Raw genomic sequence first — 23146 nt, forward strand, 5'->3', positions numbered from 1 at the left:
GAGATGAGGATTTCAGAATTGACCAATATCTAAAAAGGCAGAGCCAGAAACATTAATGTCCTCAAAAAGAAACAGGATTAACAATATAAATGACAGGAAGATCATTTAGGTCTAAATATTTTGAGCCTTATAAGCATTAGCAATTAATGGCCATGTATTATATTTCATAAGGGGATTTTCTTTTCTTTTCTTTTCTTTTTTTTTTGGCAGGGGAATGACAGAACTGTAGTAATTTGTTATAAGTTTGATAATTTACTAAGGTTAAATTTTAACTTTTGTAAGAAATACTGTAAAGATGTAAAATAAATACACCTCTTTAATACTCTTTTGATATACATTAAAAAAATACAGTATCTTAAAGTGAACTATATTAGTATAGACCCAAATGGATGAATTCACAAAATCTGAGAGACGAGATGCCCTGGCATATATGCAATGTAACAAAGAATTATAGCTCCCTTAAGATCAATAAGATCACCCCATAATGAAAACAGCAGCCTTTTGAATTTGAAAGGGAAAATAAAAATAGATATGGGTTGAGCATTCACTATGCTACTTGCTTTAGTCACCAGTTAATTCTCAAAATAGAGTAGACAAGCACAACGCAAAATTTCCTTCCTCCTTCCCTTCCTTCTATCCATCTATCCTCCCTGTAAGTATTAAATGAGCACCTAATACCCCAGCACTGTTTTAGGAACAGGAGATTAAAAAATGAGCCAGACACAATCTGCAGCCAGAGATAGTCTGCAGAAGGCTGAATCAGTCAGTTAAAGAACTGGACTGAGGCTGTAGAATCAGTAGATGGCAGAGCTGGGATTTGAACCCAGGTCTGAACCTGCATCCTTTCTTCTCCATGTGAGTACCCAGGGAAAGACACTGTTTATTATCAAAAGCAAAATATTTATTTTTATCAGAAGTAAAATAAGGGAGATGAGAATTTTAATATTCAATTTTCTAAGATCCCTTTCCACATGGATATACTATCTTATGTTAACTTTGTATAACTTAAAGAAGTATGTCGGTAAACATAAACATTTCCCCTGTCCACTTTCCACTGTAATTTTATTATAATTAGGGCTCAAATTATTTACTGTGTGCCTGGTATATACTCACAGAAAAATAAAACTGATTTTATTCAACTATCAGGATTACTAAAGAGCAAGTAACAGGTGACCAAAACACATTTAAGGAAAATGTAAGTAAACTTTCACTAGTTCTTGAGTTTATTCGGCAAACATCTATAGCATGCTTAACTGTGTGCATGTTATTAGCTGATTATTGCAGAAGGGGCGGAACTATGTAAGTCGCAGCCCCTGCCTTTAGGGAGCCTACACTGAAAGAAGAGAGAGAAAAAGCCTCAAATGTCTATGATGCCAGAAAAAAAAGCACAGAAAATAAGGTAGCCCTAACCATTGTGGCTCAGTGGATCGAGCATCAGCCTGCAGACTGAAGGGTCCCAATTTGATTCCGGTCAAGGGCATATGCCCAGGTAGTGGGCTCGATTCCCAGTAGGGGGCATGCAGGATTCTCTCTCATCAATGATGTTTCTCTCTCTCTCTCTCTCTCTCTCTCTCGCTCTCTCTCTCTCCCTCTCCCTCTCCCTCTCCCTCTTCCCTCCTCTCTGAAATCAATAAAAAAATATTTTTTTAAAAAAGAAGAAAGTTAGCAGCAGAAGAAATGACTTCTAGCCACAGGTTCTGAGGACAAACTTCAAGAAGAGCAGTGAACTGGGCCTTGAAGAATGAATGGACAGACTTAACATAAAGAAATGGAGATGAATGGATATAATCATTTCTGATACAGGGAGCAACATGGACCAAGAGGGCTGGAGGTAAGCATGTCAACTCCAGGCCCTGGCATTGTACATGACAAGTAACAGGCACCCAATACAAGCTGGCTGGAAGTTATATACAAAGGAACTCAATTCAAGGCATGACTGGGTGACTGCCCAGTGGTGTAGTTTGGCAAAAATACAGGGTGAGATTAAGGTGGGAATAGTGTAGCTGTCTAACCCAGAGGATACAGGGATTATAGGACTAGGGATACAGCTTTGGAGGATCACATGCCTCAGGTTGATGGCCATGGGCGAGAGGGAAAAGAAAAGTGAGGGACAGACAAGGATTGAGGATGAAGGCTCGAAACTCATTTATATCAAATCTTGGAAAAGAGAGAGGAGGGAAGGCAGTGCTGTGTAGACTAACCCAGGTGCTAAGGGAGCTGCCTTGGGATACAGGCTGAAACAAGGCCAGGAATAGCCTTTCCCCCCTCAGTCTTTACATATACTGGCCTGATCAACGACTCTAGACCTTTTAGAACAAGCAAACATAATACAACTCCCAATTTCCTTTGTGTACAAATAAAGAGGTATAACTTGGAATTTTTATTTTAACATCCTTTACAGCTATAAGAGGCCCCTGAAACCTCCCACTGTGTCTGCATTCTTCCTGCAACCCAGGCTAAACTATAAATAAACCACACATTCAAGTCAGTGCAAGGGCAACCCCTTGGCCCCAGGATCTCTCCAGGAAGGCCAGCCTCAAACTGCTCGCGGCTCTCTAGCACAGCGGTTCTCAAACTGTGAGTCGCGACCCCTTTGGGGGTCGAACGACCCTTTCACAGGGGTCACCTAAGACCATCCTGCATATCAGATATTTACATGATGATTCATAACAGTAGCAACATTACAGTTATGAAGTAGCAATGAAATAATTTTATGGCTGGGTCACAACATGAGGAACTGTATTTAAAGGGCCAGAAGGTTGAGAACCACTGCTCTAGCAGGTTGAGGAAAAACATATCATATTGGATGAGTCCATCAATTACATAAGCTCAATGAAAATGTGTTTATCAGGCCTGTGTATCTGCAAATATTCTAAGTAGCTGTCCTAGATATAAAACTAAATGTACCCATTGCAAAATAATTTAATCCACTTTAATGGGCAGGATGCCATCAGTGATAGTGGGATGGCTGTGGGGAGGGGTGGGGGGCGTGTAGGGTGGAGGAAAAGCCTGGGGGTGGAAAAGAGATGCTGGGATAGTTTTCAGTAGGCGACCAGCAATAAAGGGAGATCCCACTTAGCGCCAAGTAGGGTGGAGTGGGGGTGTGGGAGGGGGTTCTGAATTTCAGAAGCCCGCTGTGGCTGCCAGGTGATGTAGGGGCACAGGAACAGTTATCCACCTTGAAGCTCAGTCCTTTGATTGGTAAAATAGGTGCCTGTGGTTTTCTCTGTGGTAAGTGTTACTCAAGATCCATTCTTAGGTCTTGAAATGGAAGCCATTCTTCACACCCGGGGAGGATGAAGACTAAGGTCACGGTGGCCTCCACAGCTGCTCCCGCAAAGTGTCTGCTAGTGCATGGAAGCCCCCTCCCCCGCTCCCTCTCCCTGGGGGACTAGTTTTTCTCCCAGATTGTGCTTTCTGTGTTCAAATTAGTTATTTTTTTTCTCTGAAAATGTGAATGAAATCTCCTGGCCTATCTTTAAAGGAGCTTTCCTCTTCTAAAATGTTCTTACTGTGACCATGCAGGCTTAAAGACAAGTTCCATAAAGATGAAAAATAGAATTTAAATAAAACTCCAAATAACTTTGAGTTCTTTTTTGTGTTTTTCCAGGTGGTTATGTTAAATAGTATCCAGTTTTGATTTCTCTGGGAAAAACCACTAAGGAGAGGTTAGAGTTTGGGAAGAAAGGATAAAGATTATAAAACCATAAGATGGCCTATAAACAGAAGAGGTGGAATCTGAGTTTCTTAGCCCTGGTTTGGGTTCTCCAGACTTCATTCCCAAATAACTTGCTAACTCCTGACAGTGAAATGTTGAACACAGGCGACAATATTGTCAGAGCGGTGGCAGACTGTCACATGCTCACACTATTGGGGAGTATCCTGGGGTGTCATCAAGACTGAAGTGTGCAGGGTCTGGAGGAGAGAGCTGTGCTATTGGCTGAAAACGGGTCACAAGCAACCAGCTAATCCTTAAAACCACAGGGAAGGTGCCGTCTTTAATGCAGAGATAGTGGTGAGTCTTAGGAGAAAGGATTTCTAATGTGTCTGTCTTGCTCCACTGTTTTGTGGCAACTGAGCAAATGAGGAAGATTAAATTAGCTGTCATTACAACTACATCATGTTTAATAAAGTTAAAATTGAGAGAACATCTTTGTAAAATAGAATTCTAAGCCTAACACATTAATGACACTTAATGAACCAAAACTGGGTAAATCCCTTCGGAGAGCCAACACACGAACAAAGCTATTAATTGGGTCACAGTTGTTTCCCAACAAGCCTTTTGTTTGATTTACTCACAGTAAACAAAACCATATCCATCCGTCTTTGTGCAGAAGTATTCACCAGCGCAACAAAATATAATTATTACACCTTGAGCACTTGCAATTACACGACTTTAGGATGACAACACTGTTGGTTATGCCCTTCATTAGCATCTGTCACTTCCCCAGCCACTCCCCAGGCTGGCCACCCGCCCTCTGAAGCATTAGGCTTGGCAGCTGATTGACTTGTCTTTATGTCCTTAAACCTTTCAAAATAACAGAACAGACAAATCACCTGTTTTCTGGAAAGGAAATAGGCACTTCTAAAGAAAGCAAGAAGAGCAAATTGCTTCAAAAAAATCACAGTTTTGTGATTTATTCGGTGGCCTAGACCAGTGGTCGCAAACTGCAGCCCCTTGAGTGTGGCTCTTCCACAAAATACCACGTGTGGGCGCACACGAACAGTGTGATTGAAACTTCGTGGCCACACTCAAGGGGCCAAAGAGCTGCATGTGGCTCGCGAGCCGCGGTTTGCTGGCCACTGGCCTAGACTGAGGCGCCAGAGGTTATTCGTGGCGCTTTGCAGAACTAAAGCCAATTGATAATCAGAAGCTCTAGAATAACATATAGATGGAGCACTTTATTGCTCCTGGGGTGGATGGAGCAGAGAGAACAATTCCTCAACTCTGAGCTAGGGAGTAAGGTCTAATCCTGCCACTTCCTACAGGAATCAGCAGCAAAAACCAGCTCTGACCCAGGTGCAAACTAGTGGCCATGCTTTCATCTCCTGGTAGGATACCTCACACCTCCCACCCCCAACCCCTGGTGACTGGAGTTGAGAGCAGGAAGGTAGCTGCGTGGTGAAATGCAAAGTCACCGCAGAAAACAAGATTGGCCCTCATGCCTGGACAGTGTGGCTTAGAGATTGCGTGTTGACCTATAAACCAGGAGGTCACAGTTTGGTTCCCAGTCAGGTGACATGCCCGGGGTGGGCTTGATCCCCAGTAGGGGGGTGCGCAGGAGGCAGCCTATCAATGATTATCTCTCATCGCTGATGTTTCAATCTCTCCCTCTCCCTTTTTCTCTGAAATCAATTAAAAAAAAGAAAAGATCAGCCATGGCAAAGGTAACAAGCTCTAAAGAGAGTCCTTGCACTTCCCTTCTCCAAATCAACTTCTCCCTCAGTCTAGCCCAGTGATGGCGAACCTCTGACACCTCTGACACGCGAACTCATTTTTTTGGTTGATTTTTCTTTGTTAAATGGCATTTAAATATATAAAATAAATATCAAAAATATAAATCTGTTTTACTATGGTTGCAAATATCAAAAAATTTCTATATGTGACACGGCACCAGAGTTAAGTTAGGGTTTTTCATAATGCTGACACGCTGAGCTCAAAAGGTTCTCCATCACCGGAGCCCATTCACCAAGAGGCTCTAGCCTTACGCCTAGAAACCAGCACTGACTCCTCTCTCTTCCCACATTCAGCTCATCTCATGCAGCCTGCGTGGGTTCTACTTCGTTATCTAGTCCAATCATTTTACCACCTCCACCTTCAGCACCTCAGTGTAAGCCACCGACATCTGGTGGGGAGAGAGGACTCAATTGTAAAAGCCGGAGCGAACGCCATCTTTGGAGAACTGAAAGGTGATCAGTGTGGTTTTAACTACAGAGGAAAGAGGGAGAGCAGAGTGGACGTGGCTGGAAGGCTAGGGAGGGGCTGGGCTATACATCACTTTGTAAAACCACATGAAGGACTTGAATAGACACTGATTAAGAGAGAGAAAACTGGGGTTCTTGAAATTTACTCGGAGATACTGACAAGTACAGTATTAAACAAATGGACATACTTGGATAAAGGCGACAGAGCTGACAGGTGAAGGAGATACTCATGAACTAAATGGTTGGGAATGTGGGTCAAACTGTGATGGCTAAGATTTAGGAGTGACGGAGAAGTCAGCCAAATTCTGTCCTTCCTTGCTATTTCCCTAACATGCATTCTAAGGTAACAGTATTTCTAAGTAACAGATAATAAAAGGAAGCTGCTACCTTCTCCATGCTGTAATACCAAAACCCCAAAATAAATCTATGTGGTACATTTAGGAGCAAAGATTTTATTCAAACGGATCCCCAAATGAGCCGGAGAGGAAGCCTCTAAATAAAGCATCTAAATAAAGACGGACAAAGTGAACTGGTGAACCTCACAGCATCAGTCACTTACTGTGGAAGAAGGATGCTCTATGGGACAGTCTGAGAAATACAATGCTAGGGATGAGAACAACAAAATGACAGGCAAAATGCAGAAATGAAAGGTTATTTTCCGATAACCATTCGAGAACATAAAATGAAGGATGAAGGATGCTTAATGCTAAACAATGTTTTTGGAATCTAACAAGTCTCTGTCATGTGCTGTCGGAATGTCACATGGTCACTCACAAAAGTCTGTCGGAGTGGCCTGCTTCCTGCTGCTAGCCCAGCTGCCCGGCGGCACCGCCTGAAGCCTGAATGTCCTTTGGGTTGGAAATCCCCCACTCCTGTGTGTACATTGCCAGACCTCACTCCTCTACACCCCCACTCTGGGGAGTGACACGGCTAAAGGCACCGTGTCAATGCTGACAGTCAATTACCTTCTCAAGGTCTCCATTGATGATGCAATCTGACGGTGCATGCATATGAAGTTGGGTGGGAAATAATATTCCTGAAAGCACCGAGGAAGTCAAAAGAGACAGCTCCATTGCCATTGGACATAAGGAAGTTGGGATATTAACGATCATTTTAACTGGTCGTTTAACCTGTTTTGTACGGATCATAAACATCACTGGTTAACTTCATCTGTTGCCTTTTGTGCACTATGCAGGCCTTCTTTATCTATTTACTTCTGTATTACTAACCAGAGCATCACTGGACACTGATATTTAGTGACAACAGTCAGTGCCCACAGGATTGATGAAAATCGATCCATAGACCAAAAATAGCTTACATTCTTTGGGCTCATTTGCAGCCAAAGGTTTTTCAGTTGAAGGATGATTTCCTTTTCATTACATAAAGGCACATTCTAAGATCTCCTGAAAGTGAGTAACGGGGAAAAAGAAAGGGAGGAGGTAAAAGAGGGAAGAGAGGGAGAGAGAAAAGGATGGGAAAGACTGAATTATGAAAGAAGAAAGAGCCAATCAAACCTGGAAGGAAGATAGAAAACATATCGAGAGACCAAGGCTTGGAGCCTGCCATGTGTGCAGTACCCAGATCTACTGTGCAAGGGACATGCTGGCTGTACCTACAGTCTCTCAGCCCCAGCTCTACCTTCTTGCTACCCCTCATGTGTGGTACTGGAGCTGGGTCTCTGAAAACCACATCTCAGAGGCTCCTGAGCCAGTTGGCTCTTCATTAGGCTCTGCCACTAGAAGACAGAGAACACACAGTCTACCTGGTTTCTGCCGCTGGTGCCAACATCACCCCCAGCAGTAGGACCTGGCTCCGGCCTCCTTGTTCTATTAGTACATTGAGAAGGAGCCTCATTGTGCTCCTTCATATATGCCCAGCTGGCCCCTCCTTGGAGGTCTGAGCATCGACTTCACTGGCTCTCCTTCGAGTTCCTAAGTATGGAGAGCTGTCCTAGGGCGTGACAGCTGCTCCCTAAAATTATTTCCCCAGTTTTTCCTTTCACTCTTCTAGCCCTCCTTTTCCATGTAGCAAATTTCCTGTATTAAATCCTTTCTGCTGAAATACTTTGTTTTCTGACTAGGCCCTTTCTTCTCAAAGACTCCCTTCTGACAGCACAGCCTGTGAATGTCCCAATAGCTGAGAACTTCTGCAGCTTTACCCAATAGCCACCTGGCGGTCTAAATGAAGGCTAAATTTTTGATTAAGGGAATCCAAAATGAAACAACTGTGGCACAGCAAAAATGACGGTTCTAGCACTCTGTAATATGAAGCCATACCTTCGATTTGGAATATTTTCATGGTTGGCCATCTTAAGTAAAAAAAACAACTCAAATAAGCTTTTAGTATGAAAATATAAAAGTAGTGGGTATATTACTGAATAGCACATCTGAATGTGTAAAGCAGTTGGGTTATTGTCAAGAATGAAAGGAAAAATTAACTTATTGTAGATGTCTATCAGGCTTAATAAGAAAGGAAAAACTGAAAAACAGGTACATGAATAGAAAGTGGAATTCCACAGGTGGGAGTCTTACCATGATCTTGTCACTGTCGATAATGGTGTTCAACCTGTGCGCAATGGTTAGCACCGTGCAATGGGCAAATTTCTCACGGATTTTTTTTTGTATTAACTCATCAGTTCTGGAATCAAAGAAGTTGAATTTAGTTCAGCAAAGACAGACTTAAGACTTAAAAATATAATATGATATTTATATAATGTTTCTAAAAATCAAAACTTTAAGCACGATCTTGTTCTTTAAAATCTAAGTAGAAATCTACTTACAAATTTACAACTTTTCAAAAAAAAAAAAGGAAGATATTCTTCCTTTCAAATTGCTTGAAACTATGAGGAATTGAATTTAGGAACTTAGCTCTCTCAGGAAGCTTAATAGTAGCATTAACAGCATACATGTTTTGGTTTCTTCCTCTGCTTACCAGAATTGATTCTTCAAGGGTTATCAAGAGGTATCAAAGAGAGCACTCAGAAAACTCACCACCATCATTAAATGTTTCTCATTTTACCACATTTAAAATTTGGATACCAGGTTATGTGGAACTCAGCCCTGTACCTGAGATCCACGTTTGCTGTCGCCTCATCAATGATCAATATCCGATTTTTCCTGAGAATGGCTCTGGCAAGGCACACCAACTGTCTCTGTCCGACACTGAAGTTCGATCCAGATTCTGCTAATTCAGTATCCATTTTGCCGGGAAGATCTTCGATGGCTTCTTTAAGTTGTACCTGTTGATGTAGAAAGAAGAATGGCGTTTTCCTCAACTAATTACTATTGAAGTACACAAGCCTCCTAGACATCAGAGCTTTGTAATCCTTGGGACTTCTTCCATAACTTCCGTGTATGGCCACATGACGGGACAGTTATTTCCAATCAGTGTTCACTAAGAAAGATGGATACGTCAACTCAGGACAGAAACATTCTGACTTAAGAGCACAAACTTTAATGGGAATCAAGATTCTTCTTAGTTGCCACTAGTAGGCACAGTCTGTTCAAGTTCTGTCAATGTCATTAAGACATAGAAAGTATGCGAAAAAAATGATTCCTATGGTAAAATATAGAAAAATTTTAAATGTTTCTTCTAATTTTTTAATTCAAATTAAACTACAGGAATTTATAGGGACAAAGAATAGAACAGTGGCCCTGGATGGTGGCACAGTGGTTAGAGCATCGGCCCACCCACTGTAGGGTCACAAACTCTATTCCGGTAAAGGGTATGTACCCAGGTTGCGGATTCATTCCCCATCCCCACTCAGGGTGAGTGCAGAATGCAACCAGTCTCTCTCCCCCTCCATCTCTTCCTCCCTCATCCCACTTCCCTTCCACTCTCTTGGAAAAGCAATAGGAAAAGTGAAGCTATAAAAGAAAAACAACAAAAAAAAGAGAGTAGAACACCAATTGCCTAGGGACTGGAGGGTTAACTGTAAATGGGGGTGAGAGAAATGCTCTAAAACTGGGTTGTCGTGATTATATAACTATAAATTTACCCAAATCACTGAATCACACTTACACAGTGTGCATGCAGGGGGCAACCGATCAATGTTTCTCACATCAATGTTTCTCTCCTTTTCTCTCTCTCTCTCTCTCTCTCTCTCTCTCTCAAATCAATGAAAATATATCCTTGGACAAGGATTAAATAAAAAAGAAAGACATTAACAGATTGATGAGTGATAGCCAATAAACAGGGGCACAAAATTATCATGTCAACTAACACAACTAACACACACCAAGGGCAATGTTTTCATGGTATTTCCTAAACACTGAAGCACTTCTATGAATGTGTTCTTGAATTGCGTTCATGATGGAGGTCCAAGCCCAACAAACAAATTCTCAGTTAGGGTTAAATATGGTCATTGTGAGTGAGGATTAAAGATGGTGTTGGTATTCAACATTCACATGAAAGATATACAAAGTGTAAGGTATAAGATTTGAACTGTGGTGCATTTACTTGTACTGAGATTACTTCTGCTGAAAATTATAAAATGAAGATGTCAACTCAGCCAATTGCCCTCCATTACAAGGAAGAGTACTTACTGAGTATTCTCTTTACAACACATATTCATAAGTCTACACTCCAAGTGACAGAACTGATCAAAGGTATAACAGTGGCAAGGCTTTTCGTGCTGACTTTGGTAGCACCTGTGTGTGCAAACTGGTCTATCTTACGATCAACCTCCTGGCTTTGAAGAAATAATCTCACATTTTTGCCCAACTCAGATGACATCTCATCACTAGTCCAGTTTTTTACCATCTTTTAGGTCGTCCATACCTGCCTGATGAGGAATAAAGGTTGTGAGATGAAGAACAACAGACATGGGTTCCAGAAAACACTGTTTTCTGAGACTCGGTCTTCATTTACTATTCAGGGTTGCTTAGGAGAATGACTTGAATGCCAAGGCCCTCTGTTAGTGTTATCACACATCCATGTTACAATTAAACCTCAGAACGGAAAAGAAGAGAACTGAGGCAGTATATCGTAGTAGTTAGGAGTTGCAATTGCTGGATTTGAAAACTAGGTAACAGGGTAATGAGTGTAAATGTAGAAGAAATGTCCTTGTCCCTATAAGGTATACATTTATGTATATAAGGGTGAGTTGCAGCATTTAATGAACATTTCTGCAACTTACTTTCAAACGGTTTAGCAAAATATAAATTGTAGAAGAGAGAAAGCAAAAACTGGCAAAATGTTAAAAACTAGTGACTTTGTGTGAAGGGCATAGGTTTGTTCATCAGCCTATTCCTTCAACTTCCCTGTGATATGAAAATTTTAAAACATAGGGATCTTGAGGCCAGACAGCCTGGACATGAGTCTCACCTGGCTCTGCCAATTGGGCAAGTTCCTGGACTTTCTCTATCTTAGCTTCCTAACCTATAAATACTATAATATTAACAATAAAGGTGTTAACCACCTAATATTGTTAGAGTATAAAATTAGTATGTGTTGAGTTTACAACAGTGCTTGATACAAAGCAAGAGACCAATAGATATTACCTGTTATTAATAATGTGGTTAGCTGGCTTCTCACCATGGTCTGCAACATTTTTCATCTTTGCATTTATCAGGACTGAGATTGGGTATATATAATACAAATTTGTATTGCTTTGACTTCTCATTGATGAACTGCTTAATCTTTAACCATTACTTATGTTATATTTATAGAGCTGCCATTTCGTTTTAGGTGCCAAAATCAGCACTAATTTCTAATGAACTTGCTTGAGCTTGCACTTGGCTATTTTTCAGGGCATATATCAAAAATGTATTTTCAGCATAATTTTAAAAAAAATAACCAAGATGAGATGGGCAATATCTATAGAACTAGCTCCCTTCTGAATGTCCATCTCCACCAAGGGTGAAGGAGGAAGAAAAACGAAGAGAACATTATTATTATTTTTTTTAAAAAGCAGCATCTTTTCCTTTTATCTGAATTTCATAAAGAGGAAAACCATAGTATCCTCTTATTGATTCTTAAGCCAACCCTGTGAGTTTGGGGTCCCATTTCTAGTATGGCATCATTTATAAACCAGCTGATCAGGATTTATAGTTCTCCTAAAATTTGACCTCATTGCTTTCTATGTTTTTCAGTGAAATATTTGGTAAATTTTTTAAAAATCTGGATACCAACTCTTTAGCTGAAAAGCATACAAAAGTCATAGAGAAATAAATCCTAGAGAATTGCAATGGTGGGGGTGATTGCTCACACTAAAAGGCAACAAGGGCAATTCCAGGAGCAACACACAGAAACCAATGACTTCATTTTGTGAAATAAATTCATGTTCATTTTTACACAGAAGTTCCAAATGTGGCTTAAGTAAAGGCAGGTCTTAGTATTATCTACCACTTCTTACCATCTCATCATTTCTAGACTTCTGAGAGGCTACTAATTTTTACTTTAATTTTGGTTCCTACAGATGAAATAAGTTACTGCCAAGTTCTAAAATAGTTTTTGAAAGGATTTGTCTCCCAATTAACATTTCTTCACTGTCTAGGGAACACTGTGTTTCTAGGGTAATATTACTATCTGAGAATCTGTGAAGACAGATCTCAAGCTCTGAAATATATAGAAAAATCATTTACCAATAATTCCTGTTTCTTAAATGTGTGTCACAAATTCACCACTAACTGTGCCCTGTGAATTCAAGAACAGGGATCTTTCTACCATCTTTCTATTTGATGGTTAACTATTCTCCCCTCCTCTTCTCTTCTAGATTTTCGCAGTAGAAAGATTCGCCAACTTAAATGAAAGCAGAGGTCCACTGCTTCTCAAGTAGAAGGAGCAGTCAGTGGTCAGCCCGATTTAGGAAAGAGATCCCCAAAGTTGCTGGAAAGCAGGGTGGGGTGTGAAGACTCAGTACCAACATGCCTTCAGAAACCAGAATTACTGGCAGGAAATTGTCGGGCATCCAACTCTGCTTGCTCAAAGTCAAAGCTCGTCTATAAACGAAAGATTTCAGGGCTATCCCTGGAAGGGACACATGAAATGGCAAACGCAGATTCAAAATAACAACTCTGTGAGCAATTGATCAATGGGTCTTGTGTGTTTTGTTTTGTAATATATTTTTTATTCATTTATTTAATTTTTTGTTAATTCTCACCAGAGGATATTTTCCCCATTGATTTTTTAGAGAGAGTGAAAGGGAGGGGAGAAGATGGGTGGGGGGAGAGGGAGAGAGAGAGACAGAGAGAGAAACATTGATTTGAGAAAGAAAAGGGATTGGTTGCCTCCCCCGCATGTGCTCTGACGAGGGCTGGGAATTGAACCTGTGATCCTTCAGTGCACAGGCCAATGCTCTAAGCACTGAGTAACACCAGACAGGGCTATTAGTTTGTGTGTGTGTGTGTGTGTGTGTGTGTGTGTGTTGGTTTTTTTTGTTTTGTTTTGTTTTTTTTAAGAAACAAGCCACAATTCTCTGAAATAAAGAGAATGTTAATAAACATTCAGAAAATGTTTATGAAGTGCTTACTTTTTAAAAGCAAAAGACTGAGCTAGGTTCTATGAGGAATGAGAAGTCTATCTATGGTTTGGAAGTCTAGATATGGTTTCTGCCATCCTGTAGTTTGAATCAATTTATAGAACTAGGGTGAATACACAAAATAATTAGTATTTAAAAATACAACACAACAAGGCCTGTGAAAATAGGAGCAAATTATTTTTCACTGTTTCAATAATCTTGCATTAGGTTTTATTAAATGCCACCCAGCATCACCAATTTCCCATGCCTTTGGATTCTAGGAAAAAAGTTAAAATGAAAAAAGTTAAAATGAGGCACTATATTTTTGGTTTTTAACATCATCAATATACGCATTTTATGTGTATCTATGTCATCAATGTTATCCTAGGTGGTGAACAAAGTGACTTAAACCAAAAAGTTCTCTCTTAATTACCTGGAATGTTATAAATGTGCATATACTGATGCTAACAAATTAATTATATGTTATAAATTACCTCTTGTAAGGCATTCCACAGTTCCTCATCTGTATGCTCATTAAAGGGATCCAGATTTTTCCTCATTGTTCCAGTGAATAAAACAGGCTCCTAAGAACCGCAAAAAAGTGAATGTTATTACTGTACCCTTTTCCATGTATTCCAATACTAACTTTCAGAACAGAATTAAAATTCAAATACCCAAAATTCACTATAATCATGAGTTATACGGTTGCAAATATTTGATTACAGAATAATCTCTATATTACTTTTCCATTGTATATCATGCAGTCCAAAATATCTCCTGGACCATTGAACACTAACAAAAGAAACTAATGAAGTGTGTCATCTTAAGAAGAAAATGAAAAAGGAAGGTTTGCTTTTTAAAAATGCCTTTCTGATAATGATATCTGTTCAAACAGAAAAAATGAGAATATAAATTATTTGAGGTTACATCAGGAGAACATAAATTAATTGTCAATCCAGGTGTGGTGTGATACTGGAATCTGTGTTGAAATTTGTGCCTCAAAGCAAAACTGTTAAATCTTTTCACATTTGCACAGAAGAATAAACTAGGATATTTTCTCTTTTGGGAAACCAAACTTTCAGGATTGGGAATCTCTCTATCTGTTTGAATGGGACAACCTGTTTTTTTGTCCTAAGAGAAGGTAAACTAATAGGGCCAATGACACCTCTATTCATAAAGAGATCACCTCTGATTTGCATCAGCAAACCCCATGTTATCTTGTCTGTGCATCAGGATTTCATGACTCATAGGACTTTGTTATTAACTGCAAGGGCTGGATAACCTGAAACCCATTGTGTGATGTGCGTCATAATGAAATTATTTTTATTTAAATAGCTCTTCCTCTTCACCTGCCTTGGGAGGAACCACAATTAAATTACTCTTGAAAACTATGCCTCCTTCTAGGTTATAAGTAGGCCGTTTAAGTTTTCTTTTGAGAGGCTCTAGGAACCCAGGCCACAAGAATATGGGCAGCAGAAAAGAGCTCAACAGGTTACTTTCAATGAGATGCACAGCTATGGGAACAAGAGGAGACTGGACTTTCCCACCAGTGCTTGACTCAAGGGAATCAACAGCCTCGGAATTGGCCTGGCCTTGGGGCTGGACGGTTCCTCTTCACTTCTCAAAAGCCAGAGAGAAAGATGGAGACGGTACTTTCATCTTCTCTAGCCATGAAGAAGCATGACACTCAGAGAACCTCCCACACTTTCTCTCCTTATTGTCTTCGTTTCAGGAACGGTGAGGGAAAAATGGATGCAGAACACAGATGGTTGGCCATCAAACAACATGTATCCCTCAGCAAACTCCTACATTAAAAAGACATTAAGTCCTGGCCAGTGTGCCCCAAGTTGGTTGGGCATCATCCTGTGCACCAAAAGGTTACCAGTTTGATTCCTAGGCAGGGCACATGCTAGGGTTGTGGGCTTGATCCCCAGTAAGGGGCGTGCAGGAGGCAACTGATCAATGATTCTCTCTCATCATTGATCTCTCTCTCTCTCTCTCTCTCTCTCTCTCTGTCCCTCTCTGAAATCAATAAAAATATATTTTAAAAAAAACAAACAAAAAAAACCAACAGAGAGAGACCGGAGATACTCTGTAGGCCTTAAGGAGGGTCTGCTAACTATCACTAAATCACTGATGAATATCATAAAAAGAAATTAAGCATTTTCCAATGCAAAAGGGTCCCCACTTAAATCTGCACTGTAGATCTAAAAGAATATATTAGGCAATTACTCATGTTTACTTAGCAGTATGAAAAGAGTTTAATAAATAATATTTCTCTTTAAGACATGCCAAATATCCTATATGATAAAAGGCTAATATGCAAAACGACCAAACAGCAGAACGACTGGTCGCTATGACATGCACTGACCACCAGGGGGCAGATGCCCAATGCAGGAGCTGTGGGCCCCCTCACCCCCACACGAAAATGAGTAAAATTTCAATCAAAACTTGTTGAATAAAAAAATGATTTCTCAAAACTTTAACTGAGTAAAGCTATATTTTTCTTTAACACTATCTGGCAATTTGTTAACAATGTCTGCTTTAATATGCCAATGCGTTTTATGCACCATGTTCATTTTGGTTTCTACTCATTGCACTCTCATCCACTTGTCAAATAAGAAACCATTATATTATCTTCAAAAGGTAATAAAAATGCTCACAGTAGAAACTACTACAGGAGCAGATAAGGGTCAAAATAATACCTATCAGAAATGATAATTAATATTTAAACTATCCACCTCCAAGCAATGAAGTTAATAAACTAATCTTATAAATAAGCGTTATAAAAATATTTGCAGGCAGAACATTTTAGTGTTAGACATTTATGGTAGGACACACAACCTTCATGTAAATATATACTAAATTTATTAACCTAAGTACTAAATTTTTCCTGAAGGTGCACAATTAAACCCCATTTAATAAGAGTGAGCTGGCACGATACAGTTAGAAAAAGAAATGTAATATTTTAAATGGAGCATTAGTATTAAACCTGTTTTTCATCTTGGTTTAAAGGGTACACTATTTTTATCCTTTGTACCAAATTTAATAGTAATTTTTTTCCTTTGTTACTAGCATAACACAAGTTCATATTAGGTGTGTGACCCCAAAAAGGCCACTCTGAATCAGAGCACTGAGTGTAGTAAATTGATAATCCCTCGACACACTGCAAGATGGGAGCCTATCGGCCTACTAGACCTTTGGACACACCACTGGAAGACAAGCCTCTCATTCTCCTAAAAAGAAACCCTACCCACTAACCTTCAGTCACTTAAAACCCGGGACCAAGACAAAAACCGTACAAGTGGTTACAAACTCGGCAGATAAAGCACAACACTTTACACTCCTCATTTCAGTCCCAAACCAGGAAACCGCCCTCATATTAAAATACAGCCTCAGGAGTGGCTACTGCCACTGCTTCTTCCAGTCCTGAGAGCTACGTTTTCATTTCTATCTAAGGACCTTTATTGAGGGCAGCTCCTCTCCCTGTGATGAGAAAATCACCTGGAGTTGCTTTATTTCTTGGCTTCCTCCTTCTTCTTCTTTTTTTAAAACCCTGTAGCCTCTGAATGAACTGATCGTCATCCATATTCAGAAGAAAAGGACATTGTTCGCCAACAAAGGAAAAAGAATTTAAGTCGTGTAAAGTCCTCTTTCGATACAAAAAGGTCAGGAGCTGCGGGGAGCAGTTCCAGGGGCTTTAATGAAGACTTCAGTGTCGGAAACAAAGGGCCCACTGCATTAGGCTGGAATCCAGTTGTATTTCTTTACGAGTAACAGCATACCCACCTCTGCTCTCTTTGAGTTCTGTTCTCAATAAGAAAAAAAAGAAGGGAAAGAAAACCAGGTACTACGGAAGAAGTCTTAAAGAGATAGATCTGTTGAACCTTTTCAACCTGCTGAAGACAACCCACAGAATGGAAATACCAAAAGAGCAGAGTGATCCTCTTCAAAAATTACCTACCTTGTGCTGCGATTATAAAAGTCTAATAAAAATAACAGATGGATCTGCTTAATCGTTTGAGGATGGTAGCTGTTGATCTGTGCCAACCCTTGGGGTGCAATCATAAATATTGCATTTGCATGGAATCCCTCTTCAACTGAAAACATTTTCTTTATGCCCATAGGATAGGGGCTGTAGGTGTGGAGAACTCATCCAAAGAAGTTTTGAAATCCATTTTTACAGATCTTTCAGATAAGCCAGCAACTCCCTGAATATAATCTCACCTTGGTGTTCTCTTTGGGGAACATATTTTAACTATTTCGGGTCATGAGTACAAAGGACGCCTACATTTCAGCTACCTGTTCAGTTTTAAAAAATTAGTTGGGCCCTAGCTGGTTTCACTCAATGAATAGAGCGTTGGCCTAAGGATTGAAGGGTCCCAGGTTTGATTCCGGTCAAGGCCATGTACCTCGGCTGCAGGCTCCTGCTTGGCCCGGGCCCTGGGCGGGCTCATGCGGGAGGCAATCAATTGATGTGTTTCTCTCACACTGATACTTCTCTCTGTCTTTCCCTCTCTCTTCCACTCTCTAAAAATCAATGGAAAAATATCCTCGGGAGAGGATTAAAAAAACATTTTTTTTTAAGAAAGTGCTTTTATTTGTTTGCTATTCCTGAAACTCTGAACACAAATTGGAGGTGTACATTTTTAAGAATACAGTTGTGTGCTTCTTAAAGTTCTAGGACTAGCCAGGCTGTGTATGCCACCACTTCCTTGCCTCTGTTCCTATGTAGGTCTTTGCTGCTATCACCTCTCTCCCAATTCCGACCTCCTCAAGGTGCAGTGAAGAGTGACAGGGATGACCCTGAAGGAGCGAGGCCACCACAGGAGTGCATGGCACACAGCGAGCGGGAGGCAAGGAAGAGGATGTGGGCCTAGCTCACCAATCTGTAAACAAGGAGGTAGCACTGGGCTCCCCGTTTGCAGAGTCTGAGGGTCCCTAAATCAGGGTGTTGAGATAGAAGCAACACTGCTTCCTATTCATTTGGGGGGAAGAGCAATGGAAGTTTTCCACAGTATAGACAGGTAACCAGGCCAACAGACTTCTCCTCTGCAGCCAGTTAGAAACTGCAAAGAGCTCTCACAAGGTAAGATTTTGAGTATCTTCTCCTGATACTTACTAGCCCATGACAAAGTAGTGACTACTAAACCCATTTCTAAACTCATTTCCCTTAGTGGTGAGTGTGACTTGAGTTTTTCGGCAAAAGTAAACAGTTCAGTTTTTCAGAACCAACAAACTGGCCAATGAGGGATGCACCAATAGGAGAAATAGCTTTCAATTTTGCTCTATATTTATTCATTTTTGTTATGGCTTAGGGGGAAGTCTTTTTGAATGGGGTGGTAGGAAAAATGGGAAAATATCTGATGAGGACATCATTCAGTTCAACAAGCATACACTGAAAAATACAGAGAGAGATCTGGGGTTGGACAATCCTGGGTTCGGATTCTGCTGCTCATTAGCTGTGTGACTCAGGGCAGCTAGCCGCCTCCCCACGCCTCAGCTCCTCACTGGACGTGGGGCTAACGCTGAAGGAATGCTGTGAGAATCCGGATCTTGAACAAGGCTCCTAGTGAGGCAATAACATGTACCTAGAGGCCAACCACACAGGGGGACAGTGAGGGGCAGGGTTTTTCAAACTGCATGTGAAACCAATGGATCATGAAATCAATTTTGTGCCTCATGATCGCCATTTAGTCTTTTACATAAACAAGCATAGAATGAATATAATAGAAGGTAGAGTGCAGAGCGCAGAGTAATATTGTTTTGGGAAATGTGTGTGTGTGTGTGTGTGTGTGTGTGTGTGTGTGTGGCACGCACACAAAATGATACGTAGCAGTTCTACTGTGGACCGCAGTCAACAGTGTGTTCAAGTCCCAGGTGGAGAGATTAGTCACACAGGTGCAGGAGTTGGAAATCTTGCAAAAATAAATTAAAATCCTGGCTCTGCTGCTTAATTGGTGAGTGGGGTAAGTTCACTGTGCCTCAACTTTTCAATCTGTCAGATAAGGAAGGAGACTAAAACGTGCTACAGAGCCCACAAATATTAGAAATTATCTATAATAATAAAAGCGTAATATGCTAATTAGACCAGACAGCCGAACGACCTTCCTGATGTCATTCCGGATGAAGCTTTGGCGGTGGGGGCCGAGGCAGAGGCGGTTAGGGGTGATCAGGCAGGCAGACGAGTGGTTAGGGGTGATCAGGCAGGCAGATGAGCAGATAGGGGCAATCAGGCAGGCGAGTGGTTAGGAGCAATCAGGCAGGCAGGCAGATGGTTAGGGGCAATCAGGCATGCCAGCCACCGTTTAGGAGCCAGCAGTCCCGGATTGAGGGACCACTCCCCCCCGCCCCCCCCGCAGCACAAATTTTGTGCACCAGGCCTCTAGTTATTAATACTTGTGTAACTTGTCAGGAACTACAAAAAGTACTGCAGCACAACAATGAGAGCCATAGCTGTTCTCAAGGAGAGGTAGGAAACAGCTGGGACTATGGGGAGGGCTGGGAAAAAATGGCAGGGATCTCCATGGGGGACTGCAATGTATGAGTAGGGTACAGAGCAGTGGCCAGAAAAGACTGGTGATGGGAGGGGAGCCAGAAAACAGAGGATGAAAAGAAGCGATCCTCTCTCCTGTTGTTTCTTGTGGGACAAACATTGGATAGATTTCTCATTACATCGCCACCTCCCCTGACCCCCACTTTTTTCCTTCACTCTTTAAACTTATATAAACAATTTTGTTTATGTTATGATGAGTGTGAAGAAAAATCACTGAGGACCACAAAAACATAGGTAGAAATTAAAGAGCTAAGTCCATCCAGAGTGTTTTACTATTTTTACTTAAGTAGCAACATACCAAAAGGCTAGTGCCCCAGTTCTTAATAATCATAGTTACTATTTACTGAGTATTCCTAAGAAGCCCAAACATTTTCTCATCCAGTCTCTACAACAATTCTGCAAGGCAGGAATTACTAGACCTGGCTGAAAGACAAGGAAACTGAAGCTTGGAGGCCGTGCAACTTCATCAAGGTCACACACTCGTGTGAGGCAGAGCAGGACAGACACTGGGTCTCCGCTTTCAAAGATTCTACCCCTGGCTGCCTCGTGAACGATTCTGTGGGACCCTTTATACACTACAAAGTCTCTACTAACTCCTTTTCTTTAATCAACAAACATTGAGCCTTGGAGACAAAAGCATATAAAGTGAAAAAAATAAATAAAGGTTCTGTGTTTACAATGGTTGGTGATCATTATCTTCATGGATACAAAGCTCAGCTCTGTTTTGTCAGCACGCTCTCTGGAGTATGTATATAGAGCATGCTCAAAAGTAGGGTGGCAACTGATGGAACAGAACCAAAACCTGGTGATGTCAAGGTATATTTAGTCTTTGCTCAGATGTGCTTCCAAAACATTATTGGGACAGCCAAAAATCATCTAACGTTATTTCTTTATTTACACAGTTCTTTTATGTACACAAGCGTACAACCATTTCTTATTAAGAAGCATTAAGAGTAACACAGGACACGTTTCTCGATCCTTTCATCCAAGGATATGAAAGTACTTTTCAGACACGCCCATTATTTCTGCTAAGTAAATCTCTTTCGCCCATTTCAGAGATGGGTACAACCAAAATATAAAACTTGGGAATTTAAACTCATATTTTATACTGTAATCACTAAGTCACGAATCTAATAGCTAGAGGGAATCTTTCAATACCAGGACTTTATGTGCTGAATATTCCTTTCCATTTTTCCTGAAAGGGATTATTTTTAAAACAATTTTGTTTAACATTCTGGTAAAATACACATAAAATTGACTACCTCAACCACTTTTATTTATTATTTTTTAAAATATATTTTTATTGATTTCAGAGAGGAAAGGAGATGGAGTGAGAGATAAAAACATCAATGATGAGAGAGAATCATTGATTGGCTGCCTCCTGCATGACCCCTACTGAGGATCGAACCCAAACACAGGCATGTGCTCTTGACCAAAATCAAACCCAGGACCCTTCAGTCTGCAGGCCAACGCTCTAGCCACTGAGTCAAACCAACTAGGGCTACCTTAAACACTTGTAAGTGTACAGTTCAGAGGGATTCAGTACATTCAACATTATTAAACATCCATCACCAAAACTGAACCTGTACTCATTAAACAACTCCCTATTCTCTACCCCCTTGGACACCACCATTCTATGGCTTCTCTATGAATATGACTACTTTATGTCCCTCATATAAATGGAATCATGTAGTATTATCCTTATTCCACATATAATGTCCTCAAGGCTCATCCATATTGCAGCATGTATCCAAACTACCTTCATTTTAAGGCTGTATTATATTCCACTGCATGGATATTCCACATTTTGTTTATCCATTCATCCATCAATGAACACGTGGAGCACGTCTACATTTTGCTATTATGAATAATGTATGGGTGTACAGATATCTCTTCAAGTCCCTTCAAAACTCTTTGGAGTTTATACCCAGGAGTAGAATCATTGGATCATATGATAAGTCTATTTTTAATTTCTGGAGGATACTCCATTCTGCTTTCCACAGTGGCTGTACCATTTTATATTCCCACTAGCCGTGCGCAGGGGTTCCAATTTCTCTACATAATTTCCAACACTTGTTATTTTCTGTTTGTTTGGTTCCTTTAGGTACTAGTCAACCTAAGGGGTGTGAACTGGCATCTGAATGAGGTTCAGAAGGAGACAGATAGATTTTGAAATTACTCCGAGAAAGTCCAATTATTTTACAGGTCATTGGTAGGTAGTAATAGCTGAACTCGGTCAAAAGACACAAGTCCACATTCTCCTTCCCTTGGCTACCATGTCCTATATGCTTCCTAATGATCAGGCATTTAAGAGCTCTTTCTACCCACATGCAGGAAGCCAAGTGGCCTGGCTCTTTCTGTCTCGTCTCTTCTCTGTGTTTCTCACCTCAACGGGGTATGTGTTTTTCCGCAGCTTCCCTTGATGGCCAGATGATTACAGTGTAAAACTAAACAAAAAACCTTAAATTTAAAAATAACCAGCAAGTATAAAGCTGAATATGTATTAAGTGTCAAAGCAGAGAGCAAGATGGATGGAAGATGTGAGGCCTCAGGCCAGTGGCTACAGGGTCTATGTTGCCCTTGGCTATATACTAGAGGACAGCAATTGCTCAATACATACTCTATGCGTTTATGTTGAGTGGATGAACCATAGGCATGACAGGAGCTCCTATTGTGCATATAACCCATCTCTAGAACACTGCTTGAAGGCCATGCTTGTACTGAGAAGCACAGTAAAAGGAAACAATTAGAGCTCTGGACAAGGGTCAATTCAACCCTCCATCATGACAGCAGGTGAACCACTCCACAGGCACTTACCTACTTAGTCCTCACAGCAGCTTTGGGATTGGTACTGCTAGCAGCCTTGTACTGGAGAGAAAACTGAGGTGCACAGAGATGGAATTCCTCGTCTGATGCTCTTGCTCACTACGCTGCACAGCCTCCCTGGCCTGTATCATTTACTAATGGCTAGAGTTCTAAAAGTCTCCCTAGAGTTCCTATGCACTCCAAGATTCTCAAAGCCATACAGTTTCACAGGAAAGCCTCCATGGAGATAACCAGTTTTGGAAAGGTAGCTTTATTTCCTGCTGCAAAATGCCATCATTAAGTCATTTAAAACCCATGTTTTCCTATAAAAACCTCTCAAGTGCTAAACAAACCATTTTTCACTTTGTTCTCAGAATTATGTGGGGAGATATATATATATA

General features: G+C 40.7%; 1 protein-coding gene across 1 annotated transcript in view; it reads right to left on the reverse strand.

Annotated features, from left to right (window-relative positions):
• Positions 1-23146, reverse strand: part of ABCC4 (ATP binding cassette subfamily C member 4) — a 196266-nt gene that overhangs the window by 13844 nt on the left and 159276 nt on the right. Inside the window, exons 26-28 of the mRNA XM_015567729.1 lie at positions 13879-13968; positions 8991-9163; positions 8457-8562 (exon numbers count right to left, since the gene is read on the reverse strand). Of these exons, the coding sequence (XP_015423215.1) occupies positions 8457-8562; positions 8991-9163; positions 13879-13968 (369 nt within the window). The remainder of the gene's footprint in view (positions 1-8456; positions 8563-8990; positions 9164-13878; positions 13969-23146) is intronic.

Source organism: Myotis davidii, unplaced genomic scaffold (assembly GCF_000327345.1).
Source record: "Myotis davidii unplaced genomic scaffold, ASM32734v1 scaffold419, whole genome shotgun sequence".
NCBI lineage: Eukaryota > Metazoa > Chordata > Mammalia > Chiroptera > Vespertilionidae > Myotis > Myotis davidii.